This window comes from Salarias fasciatus, chromosome 13 (assembly GCF_902148845.1).
Source record: "Salarias fasciatus chromosome 13, fSalaFa1.1, whole genome shotgun sequence".
NCBI lineage: Eukaryota > Metazoa > Chordata > Actinopteri > Blenniiformes > Blenniidae > Salarias > Salarias fasciatus.
The window spans coordinates 13,552,954-13,571,028 of record NC_043757.1 but is presented as its reverse complement, the minus strand read 5'-3'; the positions used below and the strand labels follow the sequence as shown (position 1 = coordinate 13,571,028).

General features: G+C 43.4%; 1 protein-coding gene across 7 annotated transcripts in view; it reads right to left on the bottom strand.

Moving 5' to 3' along the window:
- Positions 1-18,075, bottom strand: part of pde10a (phosphodiesterase 10A) — a 51,088-nt gene that overhangs the window by 11,701 nt on the left and 21,312 nt on the right. For 4 of the 7 annotated variants that reach the window (XR_003932628.1, XM_030106232.1, XM_030106230.1 and 1 more), the window contains exons 2-4: positions 10,231-10,362; positions 2,051-2,079; positions 778-901 (exon numbers count right to left, since the gene is read on the bottom strand). Coding sequence is in view for 6 of the 7 variants with exons in the window: in XM_030106232.1 (XP_029962092.1) it covers positions 778-901; positions 2,051-2,079; positions 10,231-10,362 (285 nt within the window). In the remaining variant the exon portion in view is untranslated. Of the gene's footprint in view, positions 1-777; positions 902-2,050; positions 2,080-10,230; positions 10,363-10,836; positions 10,955-18,075 lie in introns of those variants that run through there. The other 3 variants (XM_030106231.1, XM_030106234.1, XM_030106235.1) reach the window with 2 other exon arrangements.

The window sequence follows — 18,075 nt, the reverse complement described above, 5'->3', positions numbered from 1 at the left end:
CCTCTCCAGTCCTATTTCACCGTGATATATAGGTCATGATATCATACAAAGTGACAGCGGAGAGACTGGAGGAGCAGTGAAAACACAAATGATTAGAAAGTTAATGAGTAATGTGGTTTGGGTGAACCGATCCTTTTCTGGCAGCGCCGAGTTCACACGAAACGTTTTAAAAGGCTTTCTCAAGGAAAACATGAGGGATTGTCTTATTAGGAAAATAGGACTAAGTGTTTGATTTGTTCATGTTTACACAGCATCAATTATTCATTGATCCATCTTCTACACCACTCACTAATGGGGAGGGTCATGAGGCACTGGAGTTAATCCCAGCTTAGTGTGGGCGAGGCCAGGTTACACCCTGGACAGGTCTGCAGTCCATCACAAGACAAACAACCACACACACTCACACCTAGGGGCGGTTTAGGGTCGCCAGTTCACCTCACATGTAAGTTTATGGACTGTGGGAGGAAACCAGAGTACCTGGAGGAAACTAATCTAAATGCATAATTTGAGCATTTACTCCAAGATCAGTGGGAGATGTCGTCAAATTTATGCCTGAAAGTGAAGGATTTATTTCTCTGTAAACAATGCCTGCAGTCATGTTTGAGCTGTGAGGTCAACTGAAGGAGGATCAATGAGTCACAACACTGTTTTGGATGTGTGGAGGCATTTGCACTCATCCAGATACATACGCAGGTGGTGTGTGTGCGTATTTGCAAGTGTAGCTTTTATCAATGCTTTGGGAAGAGCAGCAGAACCATCGGCCATTTCTGCTTTTACCTGTTTTGATGATCTTGCACAACTCATAGAGCAGAAGTTTGTTGTCTCCTCCAGTGTCCAGGCGCTGCTCCATGTAGCTGTTGAGTTCATACACCACACCCTGCATATTTGTGTCCTGGTACTGCTGGACACAAGACACACAGTCTCTCACAAACACTGAGGTTGAATTTCAAAATTCAGCAAATGCAGAAGATAAAAAAAAAAACAAAAAAAAAACCTGACAACAAACTCCACCCTGCACTGTGTCCCGACTGAAGTTACAGCACAGATACTAATAGAAAAAGTCGAATTTCTCTTTGAATGGAAAAATGATTCTCTCCCTGCCATTCATGAAGGCGAAGCCATTCATCATAAAAGTTGCCCCACTCCACCTTTACGCTCCCCTTCACTGCTGCATTCAAGCTCAGGGATCCCCCCGCGGTCCCGAGAGGAGGCCGCCGGAGCCTCTCACTCCTGATTAGAGCCCTGGCAAGCGCCGCCGCTCAGCCTCAGCTTTAAAGTGCGGTTATGTAAGAGGCGGACCTCCTGCCTTGTACGGAGCCAGAGAGCTGTCTATTCCTGCGCCTGCAGAGAGGGTGAGGGCAGGACGGCGGGGAGAGTGGCGCACTAGAAAGCTTCCCCCCACGGGACGCCTTCCATCCTCCCACATCCTGTTAGTACAAACGTATGGATGACGCACTGAGGGGTCGAGTGGACCTTGATTTTCCCCCCTTTTTTTCCTGTGTGTGTTAAGTCCCTTCCACTCGTCCTCAGGGCCCTGCTGTGGGCACTGACACCCGGCCTCCTGATGGTGTGAATGACAAAGGTGAGAACGTAAGTGTAGCTACAGGGATCAACTCTTTCCGATCACCTCGTGCCGTGCACGGTGAACTATTAATTGTGCGTCTGCGGGGACCTGGATGACAGTCTTTACAGGACAACTCTAGTGTTCACAATAGCCAACATCTTGCTAAAGGTATGAAAACGCAAACTCTCTGAATCCTTTTTAAGTCAATAAGTAAAGAGCAAACAAGCACAAGGCCACACTAAGTCAGATAATGTGTAGTTAACTTAATACTTAAAGTAAATTTGGCCATTTTGCGATGTTGAAGGAGAGCTGAGACTCTTCAGCCACAGTGTCCTCTGCTAGCTGTGTCCCTTATTAGTGACAAAAATTATATTTTGGAGTGAATAAGGAGAGGATAAAACATGTCTGAGGTGCAGAGCTGTGAAGTGAAAAGACTTGAGCCTTTCCATTATAAATATATAGATAGAAAATCAGGTAAAAACCTACCCTGCTGACTTCCTTAGCTGATGTGTCATCTGTAAGGAGAAAAAACAGATGAAAAGTCAGCAAGACGAGACAAAAAAGGACAAAAAAACAGACTAGAAAAGTCAACTGGTGTACAATAGCAGAAATCCATCTGTGAAGCCTTCCTGCAGGATACTCAAAATGATAATAGATAATAGTAACTATTATGAGACAAAATACAACAAAAAAGTGTGTCTGGATGCTGTTATTGAAAGAAACCCGAATCTCAAAGATCAAACAGCACAAAGACCAAATGAGAAGACGGATATTTTTATTGGGAATGAGCTAAGAGGAAAAACAACAAAAGCATGGAGACGTTAATTATTACAGAAGCTGAGTTCACTCAGTCCACTGCTGTTTTGGGTGGATGCTGCAGCAGCAGATTCATATATTGATGGATTAATAAAACAGACACCACAAGCAGCAGATGAGCAAACCATACTCTGTTGTAAACTGTAAATGCACAAAATCCATTTGGTACTTAAGGACCAATATAACTACTTTTAAAATACATGATTGCAGAAATTACACCATAGTATTAGGAGCATTGCTGGAATTTCACAAATGCTATATTTTGTGTTGCGTTAGAAATAGTCCTGCATACTGCTGAATGTTGGTACTATGATAATAAAGAAGCAGGCTTTGGCTGATCGGAGCACAGAGAGCTCCGATCGAGGAAAATAAAGTTGTTGAGCAGAGGCCGGTTACATGTGGGTCAGCAGCACACGAGAACAGTCGCTGCTCAGATCGCTTTGATAATTTTTCATGTGATCAAACCATGGAAAAAGCTGAGCAGATTTTAGAAACAGCTATTCAAGCGCTGACTCGAGCTGGTGCTGCTTTGGGGGGAGGGAGAGGAAAAAGACCTCTTTGAAGATGTGAAGACAGAAATTACAGCCAACATTTGTTTGTTGTTTTAAACATTCATCCAGTATACTTTAGATTTCCTAACATAGCCATGAAACTTAGTGCAGCGTGAACCGCTGGCCGGGCGTGACGTCAAGCAGAGGCCCAAAGTAAAAAGAAAAGACAAACTCTGTGGAACTTGCATGTTCTCCCTGTGCAGAAGTGGGTTTTCTCTGAGGATTATACACAGCATTTCTCCCACAGTCCAAAAACACAGATTTGAGGATAAACGGTGACTGTAAATGTCCCCAAGCTGGGAAATGAGAGCGTGTGTGTGATAGTCTGTCACTCCGCACTGTGACGGACTGAAAACCCGTCCAGGGTGTATTCTGCTTTCACCAATAATCAGCTGGGATTGGCTCCAGTCCTCTGCCATGCTAAATTGGATTAAGCGGTCTGGGAGCTGGAAGGATGGTATCGAAGATGGATGCCGTATCAATTCAATATGTGTGCAGCACGAAGTGAAACACGGTTTAGAATGTACATTATTTATATTATGAAATGAGATGTGGACTTCTTGGACAAATATTTGCACAAATAAAGCTAATTTTACTGTAAGAAAATAACATATTCATGTGTTTTTATTGAATATATGCACAGTGCCATGAGGTCTGATAGAAAAGTGATGTGCAACGATGTTTGATTAACTTTGAGCACTTTATACTAAAAAATGTATAAAAACAAAAATCCCAGGAGAAAGATGAAGGAGCTGAAGAAACTATTTTCTGAACATTATATGAAAACTTCTAATTGTTCATAATGTATTTTTTGCGAAGTTGTTAAATGTAAATGCGGTAACTGATTCACACAAATATATTATTGACACCGGGGAGCAGATTCTGTGTCTTCATTTAAATCTCTTCATGAAGTCTTCTATTATTTGTGGATGTGGTTTGTTGATCAAATTTCCTTTTGTTTTTTATTCTTCTTTCTCCTTTTATCTGTTCATGTAGTTTTTGTCGTGTTTTTTGTTTTTTAATTTTTGACAGACTCTCTTAGTTCTTACCCTTCTTATCGCTTATGTCCTTACTGTGGCTGTAGCTTGACTATAATTTGAATTTATTTTCTTCTTGCTGTGTCTGATCTCCTAGTAAGAAGGCACACAGCGTGAGTTTAAAAACTTTTCATTTAAAATGAACAACTTTGTCGGTTGAGTTTGTTCTCGAAGGATCATAAGATGCTGCCTCAGTTGGAGCTTGATGGTCCCTCGACAGTCGGTGGCGCTTCATGAGAACATTGCTCCGATACGTCTGAGCTGTATCAGGGTGAAAAACACGACGGCGCAGCTTCTCATGTAGCAGAGTCCCAGAGGAACGGCGGAGCGGGCAGCGAGCACGGCGTTCACACAGCAACTGTCAGGGAAGCCAAAACGCAGCTGAAAGAGATGTGTTCTGTTAAGTGAAGTGTACAGCCGCTCTGTGACCGGAATCCATAAATACCAAAGCAAGTTCCTTTTCAAATCAGATTTTTCAAGCTGAACGAGGTGCCTGGTTGGCCGAGTCCCGGCAGTTTCTTTAAAGCAGATGCGGAGTCATGCACACTTCAGCAGGTGCTGGACGCTGGACGCCTCTCACATCTCTGCTTTTCCTCAACACCAAAAACTTTTTTCATATTAGGACAGCTTTCTTTTTTATGTTTCAAAACCAAAACTATAAAGGAACGGCCAATTTTCACATCCTGTTGTGCAATATTAACACTGGGATTTACTATCGACGCCACTATTATCTACACGGCCGAGAGCCTTTCGCATTTTTCAGCCTGCATGTGCGGGTTTGTGAGTTTTACCGTCACGTAACGTGACCGGCCATCAGTTCAGGGGCAGACAGCAGTCGTCTGTTAATACCATCCCATATTTTTGAGGCCCTTCTGTGCTTTTAGTAAACACAGGAAGAGAGCGCTGACATGTTCTTCGAAAATATACTGCTTGCTCACTCTGGGGTGAGCACTAAAAACAACTGTCTAATAACTCCGGAAGTTTTTTGATATAACTTCAGCGCGCAGTTCAAGCTGTTTCCGAACTGCAGCGAAACGATTTACCGCATCGCATTTAATCCACAGCAATAATTTTATAGGTTTCAGTTTGGTATTTTTCAAACAACAAAAGAAAATGGAATAATTTGGTGCTATGCGTACTATTATTATGCTATTTTACTAACCTGCCAATTGTATTTTTTAAGTTTAATCTTTAGTAACATGGAGCATTATTTCTACACGATCACATGACATTAAAAAAAACCTTCCTACACCATTGCTCACACACACACACACACACACAGGGTGTCGGCAGTTGTCAGAAAGAGAACACCTCTTCGCACAGATTCAACACAGCATATTAAAAATGAGATCAGACAGAAAAGAAGCCCTTCACAGAGCTCTGATGTAAAATCTAATCCTCATTCATAACAGTGAAATGCTAAAAGCCTTTTCACACCACAGAAGAAAATCATATTGATTTTAGGGTGTGTAACGAAAGCTTTCACATCAGTGTGGGAAATTCGCAGGGCTGATAGTAGAAACTCAGAAGATCTGTAAAGTCGCTATAGGTGTCTGTGAAGGTTTCCTGTCTGCAGGTGATAACATGAACATCGTTTGAAAACTTGGTAGTGTAGTGGTTAGCATGCTGTGAAGCAAAGATGTGCAAGTTCAATTCCAGGCCAGGGAATTTTCTGTGTGGAGTTTGCACGTTCTCCCTCAGTGTGGTTTGGTCTCTTCCTGAAAATTTTGTTTCCTCCCACAACACAGAGATGTGTGTGTTCACCTGGAGATCACAGCAAAATGTCTCAGTGTACTTACACTGGGACCGGCTGCCTTTTGCCCATAGAATATAGAAGGACTGGCTATTTGGATTTGGATTGACTGAATATTAAAAGTTACAGGTTGTTCATGAGAAAGTTTGGAATTTAATAATCAGGTTGAATTGTGAAGATTATCTGCTGATTCCTGATTTGATTTCAACATTAATAAAATAGTAAAAAGTTTGCTCTGGATCAGATATAGTCAGAACCTGCAGAATCTTCTACAGGAAGTCATTTTCATCACATTTTAGTTTCAATAAAGCAAAAAGTAAAGTCTTTTTTTTCAGGTTATAAGAAGCTGAAGGATAAGACGATGGCAAGAGAAACAAACGACTTAACGTTAATGTCTTTAACTACACACGCGCTGACAAAGGACGTCTGTCGTATACACTGCTGTGAGCAGGACGGTCTCTGGTGAGCCGTTAGAGATGAGGTGATGAATGATACAGAAAATATCAGCAGCTCAGGGAGACGGCTTTTCACAGGAAAAAAAAAAAAAAAAAAACGTCTTAGTCAGCTGGGGTTAATGTGCATGATGCTTGATGGGCGCTTTATTGATCTACCGCCACAGATACACAGTCTCCCACAGGACGCCCAGCTCGCAGTGACTCAGCGGTCAATACGTGTCGACCTAGCGGCTGTCCCGCATCGACCTGCTGCATGCAGGATGTGCAGCTGCCAAAAGCAGCAGCCTTCTTCTGTGCCAGGTCTCCTGTTTACCTACAAGCTAATCCTCCTCTGGCTCTTTTACCTTTGCCTTTTTGAAGTTGTTGCCATGCAGTCGAAGGGTGACTTGTGTGTTTTTTATTTCCTTTTGAAACACAAAAATGTTGGCTTTTTCATGTTTATTTTTAGTTTTCACACTGCACAAGCACATTTTGTTCACCACTTAAAAAAAAAAAACTTGATTTGCTTGGCTTTGATAGTTATTGGTAAAGACTGAAACAATCAAAAACCATCGAAGATCTGCTAACGAACAAAAGTATTTTAAATCTTATTTTGTACTGCAGAGGAAAGATTTGCAGATGTCTTTAAAAAAAAAAATCTGATTTTTTTGAAGATCTGCATGTGCTTGCGTGTGTGTGTGTGTGTCTCAAAAGGCCTCTGAATAGTCACGTCAGAGGGTTTGGGAATAATTAATTAGCCCATGATGTAGCGGGGTGTGAAGTAAATACTGCCAGTGGGACTCTGGTCAAGAAAGGTGTGATGGTCAAATGACATCAGTGGGATTCTCGGAGTTGGCGCCCAGTCAGAGTAACGCTGTAATAATGAGCTGCACTTTATTATAGCAGTTTGCCTGAACTATCTCTTTCTAGATACACTAACACAACAGTGTCCAACAATGGATCAATATATCTGATAAAAAGAAAACAACTAAATGGAACTATATTGTGGTTTTCAATGTTTTTACCAAACAGTCACAAAGCGCTGAGGAAATCTGAAGTTTTTGTTTTTTTTTTTTTTCAAGAAAGGCAGGCTGTGACACAACACACTCACACACACAGACTTGCGTGTACATGTACACACAGACTGATTTATGTAATCCAATGCTGTCCCTCACATGATAAGTGAGGACAGGACAGGCTGCAGGGACTGCTTCCAGGAAGCGGCGGTTATCTCAGCGATGGTCACATGATGACAGGTTGTGCTTCTGCCGCGCTCAAAGAGATATAAGATCAAACTGATCACTGGGAAATGAACACAGAGACACATTTTTAGCATGGATAAGATGTGACTTTCATCTGGACTATTTCAGGCAGGACTATCCCGACTTGACACAGAGGGAGAAAAGTTTATATAAGTGAATCTGTGAGACAGATACACTGATTTCAGCTGTCATCTCATCGCAGAAACCACTCAGCTTGTGTGATGGACTAGAAATAACACTGCCAATCGAGAGGTTCCAGCTTCTGGGCTACAGGGAGGCTGCCAAAAAACTTCACACACAGTGGTCTGAGAGGGGAGGAGGACTCAGGGTGTGTTCACACTTCTCCACTTCAGCTCGATTAAAACAAACTCTGGTGCGATTATGGTGTTAGTGTGGCTCATTTGTGCACACCGAGCAAGCAAAAACCGCTCCTCAAACAGTCTCAGCCTACTTCCAAACAAACTGCGGTGTGGTTTGTTGTAAGTACGAAAGCAACACAGACCAAAGACGCCTGAATGGACCAAACACAAGACTGACAGGCGTCAGCGCTGCCTGCTCCTTACTGCTCATATTCTTTGTTGGTGTTGGCATGTGGGAATTCCTGTCCATGTTTTGACGTCTTTGCGCACTTTATAGACTCTTGTTCAGCCCTCAGCTGGTAAAAACACCACCACATTTATACCACAAGTGTATTTAGCCCAGTAAACAGCACTGCTGTTAAAGTTAGGACAGTTCTGTCACATAATATCCATCACCAAAGTGTCCAATATGTCGTCTGTTTACAGTTTGCGGTCTGATGTTCGACATGAGAGCGTGAGTGCAGAGTGACTCAGACCGAAAATCTGTCTTTTTTTTTTCTTCTTCTGTCCCACATGAGCAAAGATTACCACTAGTGTGAACCCAGCCCTGATGTGAAAATCATCCCGAAAAAGAGACACTGATGTAGAACGACCAGAAAACACCAAATGCTGTACAAGCAAACTGAAGCCCAAGCACTCAAAGAAAACCAACACACACACAGCGAAGAACGTGCAAATAACACACTGAGGATCTTCAAACAGGGATAATTCAAATGTGTCAAAGCCATTTTAAAAATGTTCTGATTTTTGGTTATTATTATTGAATTATTGAGTGAGCTCCATCCAACAACCAGTTTACAAAGAGCTTCACTCACATGACTAAGACATGGCCGTAAACAAACATTTCCAGACAACAGAAGAATCAAACCTGAAATATGAAACCTAATCGAAACATGTAATGCGTCATAATAGCATTAACCTTGCTTTTGTCTTTACTTCATGCTGTTTGTCAAGTTTATGCCATGTGGTAATGCAGTGAAGGTTTTCCAGATCAATCAGCTGTGAGTTCCTGCATGAGAACTTTGGTCTCTGTAATGTGAGACCTGGCTGAGACCAGTTTCAAGCCCTCGCAAATTGATTTTCCTACTGTACACGAGTATAAGGCAGCCCGTGGCCGACGGAGGTAAACGCACAAATTTGAATTGTTGAACGGGGAAAAACATGCTTGAAAAAACTGTCAGTCGGTGGAGCAAAGAAGACAGCCTCCTTAAAACACAGGAAACCTCCAGCCGTCCACAGAGATCAGAAGCAATTTGGAGTTTCAAACGAGTTTCACGACTGATGCTATAGCTGAAAACCGAATAAATGTAAGCATGGAAACATGAAAACAAAAAAAACTGTTTTGTGAATGAGTGCTCTGCTTTGCTCGGTCTTAATCTGCTCTGACCTGAACTCTACGGGTGAAATCTGTTGTTCCTACTTGGCGTCAGTTAGAATTATTAACATGATGGCTTCTATTTGATAACCGTCAGCCTAAGCACACACACACACACACACGCAAATAATATACACAGCGTACAGGAAACTGCTCCAAACACACGCTGATTTAGGAAGCTGACGTCTCCACATAACAGACACTACTGTCCGCGCAGCGCCATGCAGAAGGCAGCTCGAAAATGTGACAAATCCATCCTCTGCCAGTTTCCTCCTTCAACACACCCACACCCTGAGCCAGCGCCGCTCTCCCCACCACCGCCGCCACTACCGCCGCCATCATCCCCGCCCCTCCCCTGGGCCCCCTTCAGCCGGCTGCATGTCTCTGGAGGTCGCCTCTGACGTCAGCAGCTCGACTGGGCAGAGCGCCAGCCCTGTGGGCCCTTGATGGATGCGGTTGGTCTGAGAAACAGTCCGCTGTGTGTGAAGTGCACGACACAGGCTCGACTCGGGCCCGGCTCAAACACATCAAATGACCCGTAAAGACCCGGCAGGCCCGTTCAATCTCGTGTGTACGCTGTCCACACACATACACGCCCCGAGGATTACAGGAGACGTATATAAAGACGAGTGATTTGCGGCGCAAACGCACAGGATAATAAATAGAAACCCTCGTAGGGACAGTCCTCTCCGGCTCTGGATATCCCATGGTCTGTGAATAATAAAAACTTTTTCATTGCAATAAAAAGCAAACGACCGACGTGGCTGCAGATATGCAGGGCAGACTATATGTGTGTGTTGACTAATCTGGAGCTGACACACACACACACACACACACGTCCACAAGCGAAGAAAGTAAAAACACTTTCCCAAACACAGAAATTAAAACTCTGAAATCTGCTGATCCAATCATCATGACACAGCGATTCTGAGGGCTGAGCGAGTGTCTGTGATTTCTGTTTGTCTGCACGTGTGTGTGTGTGTGTGTGTGTGTGTGTGTGTGTGTGTGTGTGTGTGTGTGTGTGTGTGTGTGTGTGTGTGTGTGTGTGTGTCTGGTGGGTGGCAGAGTCGGGTGTGTACCTGCAGGCCTGCTGCTGGTCTTCCTCTTCAGCCATCTGTCCAACGTCTCTGTGCTCACACTCTCCAACACAAAGTCATCCAGCATCTGCGGGTGCAGCGAGAGGTAGGCCTTCACTTTCTCATCTGTCAAGTCTGAGGAGCACAGAGACAAAACAGCGTTTGGTTCTGAAACCACACAACATCACTGAAGACGGCGCAAACTGTGAAAACAAATCATGCGACTTGGAAATGTTGCAAGAACTCCCGGGGAACTGCCAGAAAAGTGAGCGAAGCGAGGAACATCACGCACAGGATGATGACAATAACGACCCCAAAGGTCACCCAAACAAAGGCCGAGGTGGGGAGAGAGAGCCAAAGATCGAGTCTTCTCTCTCTTCGGTGTGACGCAAGAACAATGGCAGCAGCTCATGTTGGAGCGCTCACATAGCTCACTTATGTTTACTGTACAGCTGTATCTCCAGGGACGGGAGCCCCCAACAGAGGCAGCAGGATAAAGGAGGACTCAATTGTGCTTAATAGGCAATTAGGTTCTTGAGAGCTCACTAAGTGCTGCTGTTTACTGTCTTTGTTGTCGGGGAAAAAAAAAAAAAAAAAAAAGCCATTTACCAGACCATCGTTGAGGGAAAGTTGTTTTTAATACAGCCGCTGGCGTCTGAGAGGCAGTCGTGATGCACTAGGAAACCGTCATGTTTAGATCACACGTATAACCGGGGCGTGCACTTAAAACAAAGACTTGGATCCGTCTATTTTCAGCCATGCATTACATAAAAACGCTACAAAAAAAATTACTCCCCAACCCAAAAAAAAACCCCTATATTTTCTATAACAGCAGAAACAAGGCTGTTGCATCCATCCACACGGCCCCGATTGCTTTTATACCACTTTCTCACGAAACGTCTGCTTATCAGCAGCATCTGTGTAGACTCCCTTCAAGTATGAATCACAGGAGGACATGCAGCTGGAAGGCATGTGTGCTGCCACACACACACACACACACACACACACACACACACACACACACACACACAGACACAAGCAAGCACACAATGCGGAAAGGCTTGTTCTGGACAGTATGAGGAGGGTGGCACAGTGTGTGTGTGTGGGATGACCAAATGGTGAAATAAAATTAGATGCCAGAGACAGAAGCAGCAAATTTCACTTCAGCTGCAGGTCACCTGTTTTCTGTCCATGAAAATTGCCGAAAATGTGCAGCAGAGGAACAACTTTCCCCCCCTCGCTTTCGCTCTCTCTCTCTCTCTCTCTCTCCTCCGCTGGACACTTTGAGCGGCTCCCTCCAACCTTTGATCTCTTCCCCCAGAATAAACGATGGGATCACCTCCCCGGCGTGCGTGCGTGCATGTGTGGCTGCGGACTTGAGCAGGCTCGCGGTTTACAGGCAAATAAGGCAAACAGAAGGTGGGGGGGGTGGGGTGTGGGGGTGTGGAGGACGCTGCGGTCTGACACTGTCCAGACACGAGACACAGCTCTTCAGGAGCGGAACGCCTCACGAGACTCCTGGCCGGCTCTGACGCACATCGGCAGAATACAGCTTAATAAATCAGAAAAAAAAAAAAAGTTAAATGGGGGTGGGTGGGGGGGTTGCTGTGTGGAGAGAGCTGCAGGGGACAGAAAGACACACGGAGAGGAGTAAAATGGGAGCTCTGCAAAGGACCCTTACGACTTTGTCCTATTTGAGACACAAAGAAGGCCCTGTGATTACTGGCACTAAATAAAAAAATAAAAAAAAGAAAAAAAAAAAGGAGAAAAACAAGAACGCTGTACAGATTCATGAATACAAGTTTTGTATCAAAAGACTCTGCAAATTATTTAGCAATCATATGTGTGCACATGAACAAAAATAGTCAAATGTCCTTTTTCCATGGGGCAAGAATAAAGAGCCGCAGTAAATGTTTACAAAGGCCAATAATGAGAGATAAAATATTTTTTTTTCTGGGCATAACACAGTGTTTAAAATTAGAAGCCCAAACTTGTAGAAAATGGGGAAATGTGGGCAGTTTGTTGAATCTTATTGGAAACAAAGGGTCAAGCTGCGGTTTTCTCAAGCCAGAGCTATTTTTGGTTATTTTGAAAAAAAAAAAAAATGCTTCGGCTCAAACGACGGGCTTCTGAAGAGAGCAGGAATGTAACACGGTACGTCACAAAGAGCACGATGCAGTGTGTCAATCAGCTGATCGGGATCAGGCAAACATTTGCCTTGAAGAACAACGCGGGACTTTTTCTTTAACATTACTGACAGTCGGCAATTTATACCTGAGCAAAATATTTGAACAAAACAGACAAACCGATGTATTTTCAGAAAGTAAATTCTGTTTTTAGTTTATTATTAGGTGCATCAGGGATTGACTCATCTCAGCTTGTGATACCTGAGGAGGACAACGATGAACAGAAACTGTGCTTGATTCCAAAAATGATGGCAAGAAAATGTCCGATAGCTCAGGATGTTTACGGATAATAGCGCAGAGTAATATCACAGGTATTGGTCCTGTTTTTGGTTTTCCACACCAGCTTAGTGTCAGAACTTCCTGTCAAAGTAGTTCAGCCCACACGCATTTAAAATGCAGAATTATTTTTACACTGGGCCGGGCAGCTGACAGCCCGCAGGTCACAGGGTGCATTCGTCATCACACAACTCCCAAAAATCAGTTTTTCATGTAAGAGTAGCGGGATGGCCATTTTAAAAAACATAATTTAAAATACTCCAACTTACCATGTTACAGGGTGAAAAGAACAAACAATGAATGCATGCATGTTGATGAAAATGACGGGTTTATGCTTTGGCAGCGCTGGATGAAAACTTTGTGGCTCACGATGCTCAAAGTCGTCCGTCCCTGCCGCAGGCTACACAGGTTAAATAATTACAATGTGGTTAATATGTTCAGCAGCCGCTCACAGTCTGGCAGTGATTTACACAAATTCAATGTGTCTGTCATCAAACGATCAGCAAGCTGGGTGGTTTAACAGTCTGGAACGGCTATTTCACTTCATCTGCTCACAAAAATTACATGTGAGACTATGCAAAACTATTTTAGAAAGTTTGCCACTTATGTTTTTTGTACATACCACAAGATTTTACATTAATATTTTTGTGGGTCAACAGTAAAAACAAAAGACCTTTTTGATAAGTCCTGAAAATTACTGTGAAAGAAAAAAAAAAACATGATAATGTGAAATGAAAGAGTTTTTCTTCTACAATTAGAAAGTCATAAAATCCCGAAGGGTTTAAAGGTTCCAATTTCACTGGAATTGCGTTATAAATGTAACCAGCATTATTTAAGTGAAAGTAATGGTGCCTTTAAAAAGCATGATTTAACTAAAAGTGCCGCACTTTTTCATATGATTGTTTACTCTTGACATATTAATTATGATTTCAAACTTTAAAATAAATAATTAAATCATTTCAGTGTTAAATATAATCAATTACAACACAGATCCAGTCCATATCTTCCGTATTATTTGTCGCATGCCAATCTGTTGCTGAAGCTCATCTCATTACATTAGAACATAATGTGTTTGATAAGTAATATAGAGAAAGAATCTAGAATTTAGATTCTTCACAACATTTTTGTAAGAAACCAAACCAAACATTTAAAGTGTGGACTGTCTGGATTAAAGTTGTCGCCCTCTGAAACAAACTTAAAGGAACCTCTGGTCTGATTAGGATATGTTCTCAACCAGAGCTGTTCAATCACACAGACACACATGTGGGAATCGGTTTATTGTGCAGCGTGTTTGTGCGCAGCCAAAGCCCAGTTGGAAGAGATGTGGGTGCCTGACTCAGACTCCAGCTTCCTGTGTAAAAACTGAAGCCCAAGTTCATGCAGCGAGGTATCGTTACATAACATCTGTCTTCCTCCTCCTCCTCCACGCCCTGGGACTGGAGAGAGAGAGGGCCACACATCACCGGCCCGCCTGGGCCGTTGCACTCTCACATCCAAATTATCACGAGCATGCTGCCATTTGACAGGAGATCTATTTACAAATAGCAGAGGGTGAATATTTTATTAGGCGTCAGCAGCAGTTTGTGATACACACAGAGGATTTAGAGCATCAAATGAACTCCGGAAAGCTTCAAAACACTAAATTCCTGGGAGTTACAGTCCAAGTTAATGAGCGTTTTTACAAAGGGAATCAATTTGGCGTGCTCTGATTTTATATGGAAAAGTTAATGGTTTGTAGAGATGCTGTAAACTACAATCCGCTCTATCAATTACAATAAATGTACTTTCAGTAAACATTGTTTTCATGCTTTCCATTAGTATGGAAACTTTAAACGATACAGACAAGCTTTAGAGGCAGAATATCTGACTGAGTGAAATGTGGGTGTGACTGTTAGCTGCGATTTATCAAAGAGGAAACTGACACAGAATTTCTTGTACCGAATCAGAAGAAAACAAGTTAATCAGCCTTTCCTACACAGATTTGACAGAAATGCTTTTTTTAAAATAACTTTATTTCTTATGGGCTGTACAGCATTGACACTCTCTTGAGGGCTTTTCTGTTTAGAGTTTAGGTGGGGTTTCTCAGTTTCCTTCCTACGTTCTAAAAAACGTGTATTTGAAGTAAACTGGTGTGTCTGAATTTGCCCATCAGTGTTGATGAGAGTGTGTGTGACTGTCTGTCTCTGTGATGGATCGGTGACCACAGAGGATCCTCCCATCAGCTCCAGTCATGAACTGGATACAGACTCTGTCACAGAAGAATTCTTCACTATTAGTGTTTGTGAAAAGTCATTCAGATGCAAAGAAACCAATTTATCTTTTTAATATGCATATTAGATCATTTTAAATCAATTAAATGTAGATTAAGTTTACTAAAAGGCTTAAAACAATTTGATTTGCATTGGATTTGAGAATTATCTACAGGGGTTCCAGGACTAAAAACTCCAAAAAAGCAGTGACTTTCACAGATTTTGTTGCACACACGAACACGCACACGCACACGCACACACACACACACATACACACACACAAACAATATAAAATATGATCTTCTAACACTTTACTGTGCACGGCTCACTAGTTACTTCTTATAAATCATAACAGTATTGCTAAAGTGTTTGATCGCTCTGCATGGAAACAGCTGTGGAGCTGCTGTCTCTCCACGTCCTGCAGTGTTTGCCACCGTTACTCCGCCTCAGCTGTACCTGTGGTGGATTCACCTCCCAAACAGGCCTGAGCTGACTTTTGTGAGAGCTTTCTGCTGCTGTAAACTTCGCTGTCAGTTTGTCTCAGCTGTTTCGTTGCCACTTGTAGTCGTCGTCTTCAGTTAATAAAGACAGATGCCGCTAATGTGTCGCAGCAACACAACTTTGAATACAATTTTAACAAGAGAGACAATTAAAAGAGATGCACGACTTATTTTTTTAAGTAACTCGACATTTAGGCTGTTGCAACTAAAATAACCCCACTTGAATGTAATGTTAATTTTGATAAATTTGCACAAATTGGCTGCAAGAGTCATGACAAACTGTTGAACAAGTGTTTTTTCAGCAAAGTTTAAGTTGTGTAAGAAAGTGAATGTTTGTTCAAGGTGACTTTGTTTAATGCAGCTTGTTAGTTACATGAATCTGTATTTTATGCAAAAAAAAAAAAAAAAAAAAAGAGGCCCAGATACCGTGCAACATTGTTTTGATGTCTATACTGCAAGATACACAGAAAAATAATGTATGTACTTGAAACACGGTTAGTATTTTCTACCTCCTAATATTTCTCTTAGTCTGCAAAGTCTTGAAGAGACTGTCAAGGTAAGGCGCTCCTTTACCTGAAACAATAACGTGACATATACTGATAAGGATCATTGGTAGCCTTGTTGAAAACAAGACCCACCCTATCTGCATCGCTCATCTCTTTTTTTCCAGTGATGAAGCAGTTAGCTATCTGTGTGACAGTGGCCGGGCGAAAAAAGAAAAAAAAAAAGAAGAAGCAAAAAACGAGCATGTGTCATCGGCACTGCTGCCGGCCGACGCCGAGCGGCAACGACAGCAGCGGAGGACGGCTCTGACAGCGCCGGCGTTTAGCGAGCAAGACGCCCCTCCCTCTGCAACACATAGATGAAAAATGCACATGAGAGAAAAAGGGAAAAGACCACTTCTCTTGAAGCGAACTCCTTCTGGCAGTGAGTCAAGGGCAAGCTGCCAAGGTACTACTTTTCACTTTCCTGACATGAGGCTGAGGCAGGAAAGGGGAGGAGGAGGAGGGGGGGGAGGCTGCTGGGTGCGTGCGTCAGCAGGTCCGCCTGGGACTCCCTTGCCAGGAGGTGGGAAGAGCATGTGGTTCTTATCTTATCTGTGGAAGGGCTCGAGCACGGCGCTCAGCGCTGACATTCAGCAAGCGGCGGAGAGCGAATGCCGAAAAGGCTCCGGCTCCTCTCCCCACCGCTCACCTCATTTATTCATCCAGTCTGTGCAGCTGAACGTGCACATGTGTTTAACACACGGGTGAGCGCACACACACACACACACACACACACACAAGCACACAGTGCCGTTAGAGGATGAAATGAGCAGGTGAAGGTAAATCAATACGTCAATAAAAAAGTGTCAAACTAAGAAAATGCCGCTTTGCTGTGGACTCTGGGCTGCAGTCCCATCACTTCCAGAGGCACGCTGCCACACGGCGAGGAGCTCTGTAGCACAAACATGCAAGCTCACACCTCTCGCTCAGGACAGAGCGAGAGAGAACGAGAGAAGGAGACACACAGACAGAGATTTCCATGGAAATGTAATTTGCATTATTTCCACTTCCACGGTCCAGGTCATTAGATGTAAAGGGTAAGGGCTATAAATGGCAAACTGAGATGTAGATAAGGCATGTCCCTCGATCCACGGTGTAATAGTGCGGTCGCAGGCGAGCCTCTCTAACTGCAGATATGGACCGATCGAGCCGCTCAACCTTTAGTTCAAGTTAAGACCTGAAAGCTTTCTTCTGCGTTTCCTTCAATCACGGGAAAACGGAGCGACAGCCGGAGGTGGTAGATCACACATCGGACCACGTCCATGATAATAAGCCTTAACAGTCGCGCTGAAGCAGTTTGCCTCGAAGTCAGCGCCTGGCCTGTACCGGTGGTTTGATGTAAAGCTGTGCCCCCCCCTCACCCCCCCGCCTCCCCAGAGCCACATCAGTAATCAGGGGTCATGTTCCCTGCTGCACATCTGGTCCGATGCTGAACTCTGCAGCCGCTCCGTAAAGGGGCCTGCAGGGACCCAATAATGAGAACCACAGATCCGTGCGTCTTCTCCAGCGCCGCACACTTTTATGAGCCTTGACACAAGGACAAGTTGTAAAGAAATCTACATGCATGTGGCCTTTTCCCATCCTCTCAGATACCAACTCATGACAAGCTGACAAAGGGTCAATGGACGCCTCAAGGAAAATGTCATCTGTTTCACTACTAAAGAGTGTGCACTGTGCCCTGGCACCGGTCCAGTCATGCACAGATTGCAATATGAAAGGGTTCAAACTGCATAACAAGCTTTTTTTTTTTTTTTGGGAGCTCAAATTTCTGTCAAGTTTAAATCAACAGTAGAGACAAATCCCAAAGAGTGAGTACTTGGCCCGCGTTTTCCCCGGTCTGGAATTATTTAGTCATTGAGAGTTCAATCAGACTTTGTTTTAATATTTCAATCATATTGCGCTCTTTGTATCTTGTATATTAAGCGGCTGTGTCGGGTGAAGTCGCCGCTGTGGGGGATAAATCAAGCAGTTGGGCAGGAAATGTCCAGCAGGAGCACTTCCTGCCCGACAAAGCCGCCTTCTTCACCAAGTTAAGCAATTCTTCGACGACCAATTGGGTTTGAAAATGCCTGGGAGATCACGTTAGGGTTGA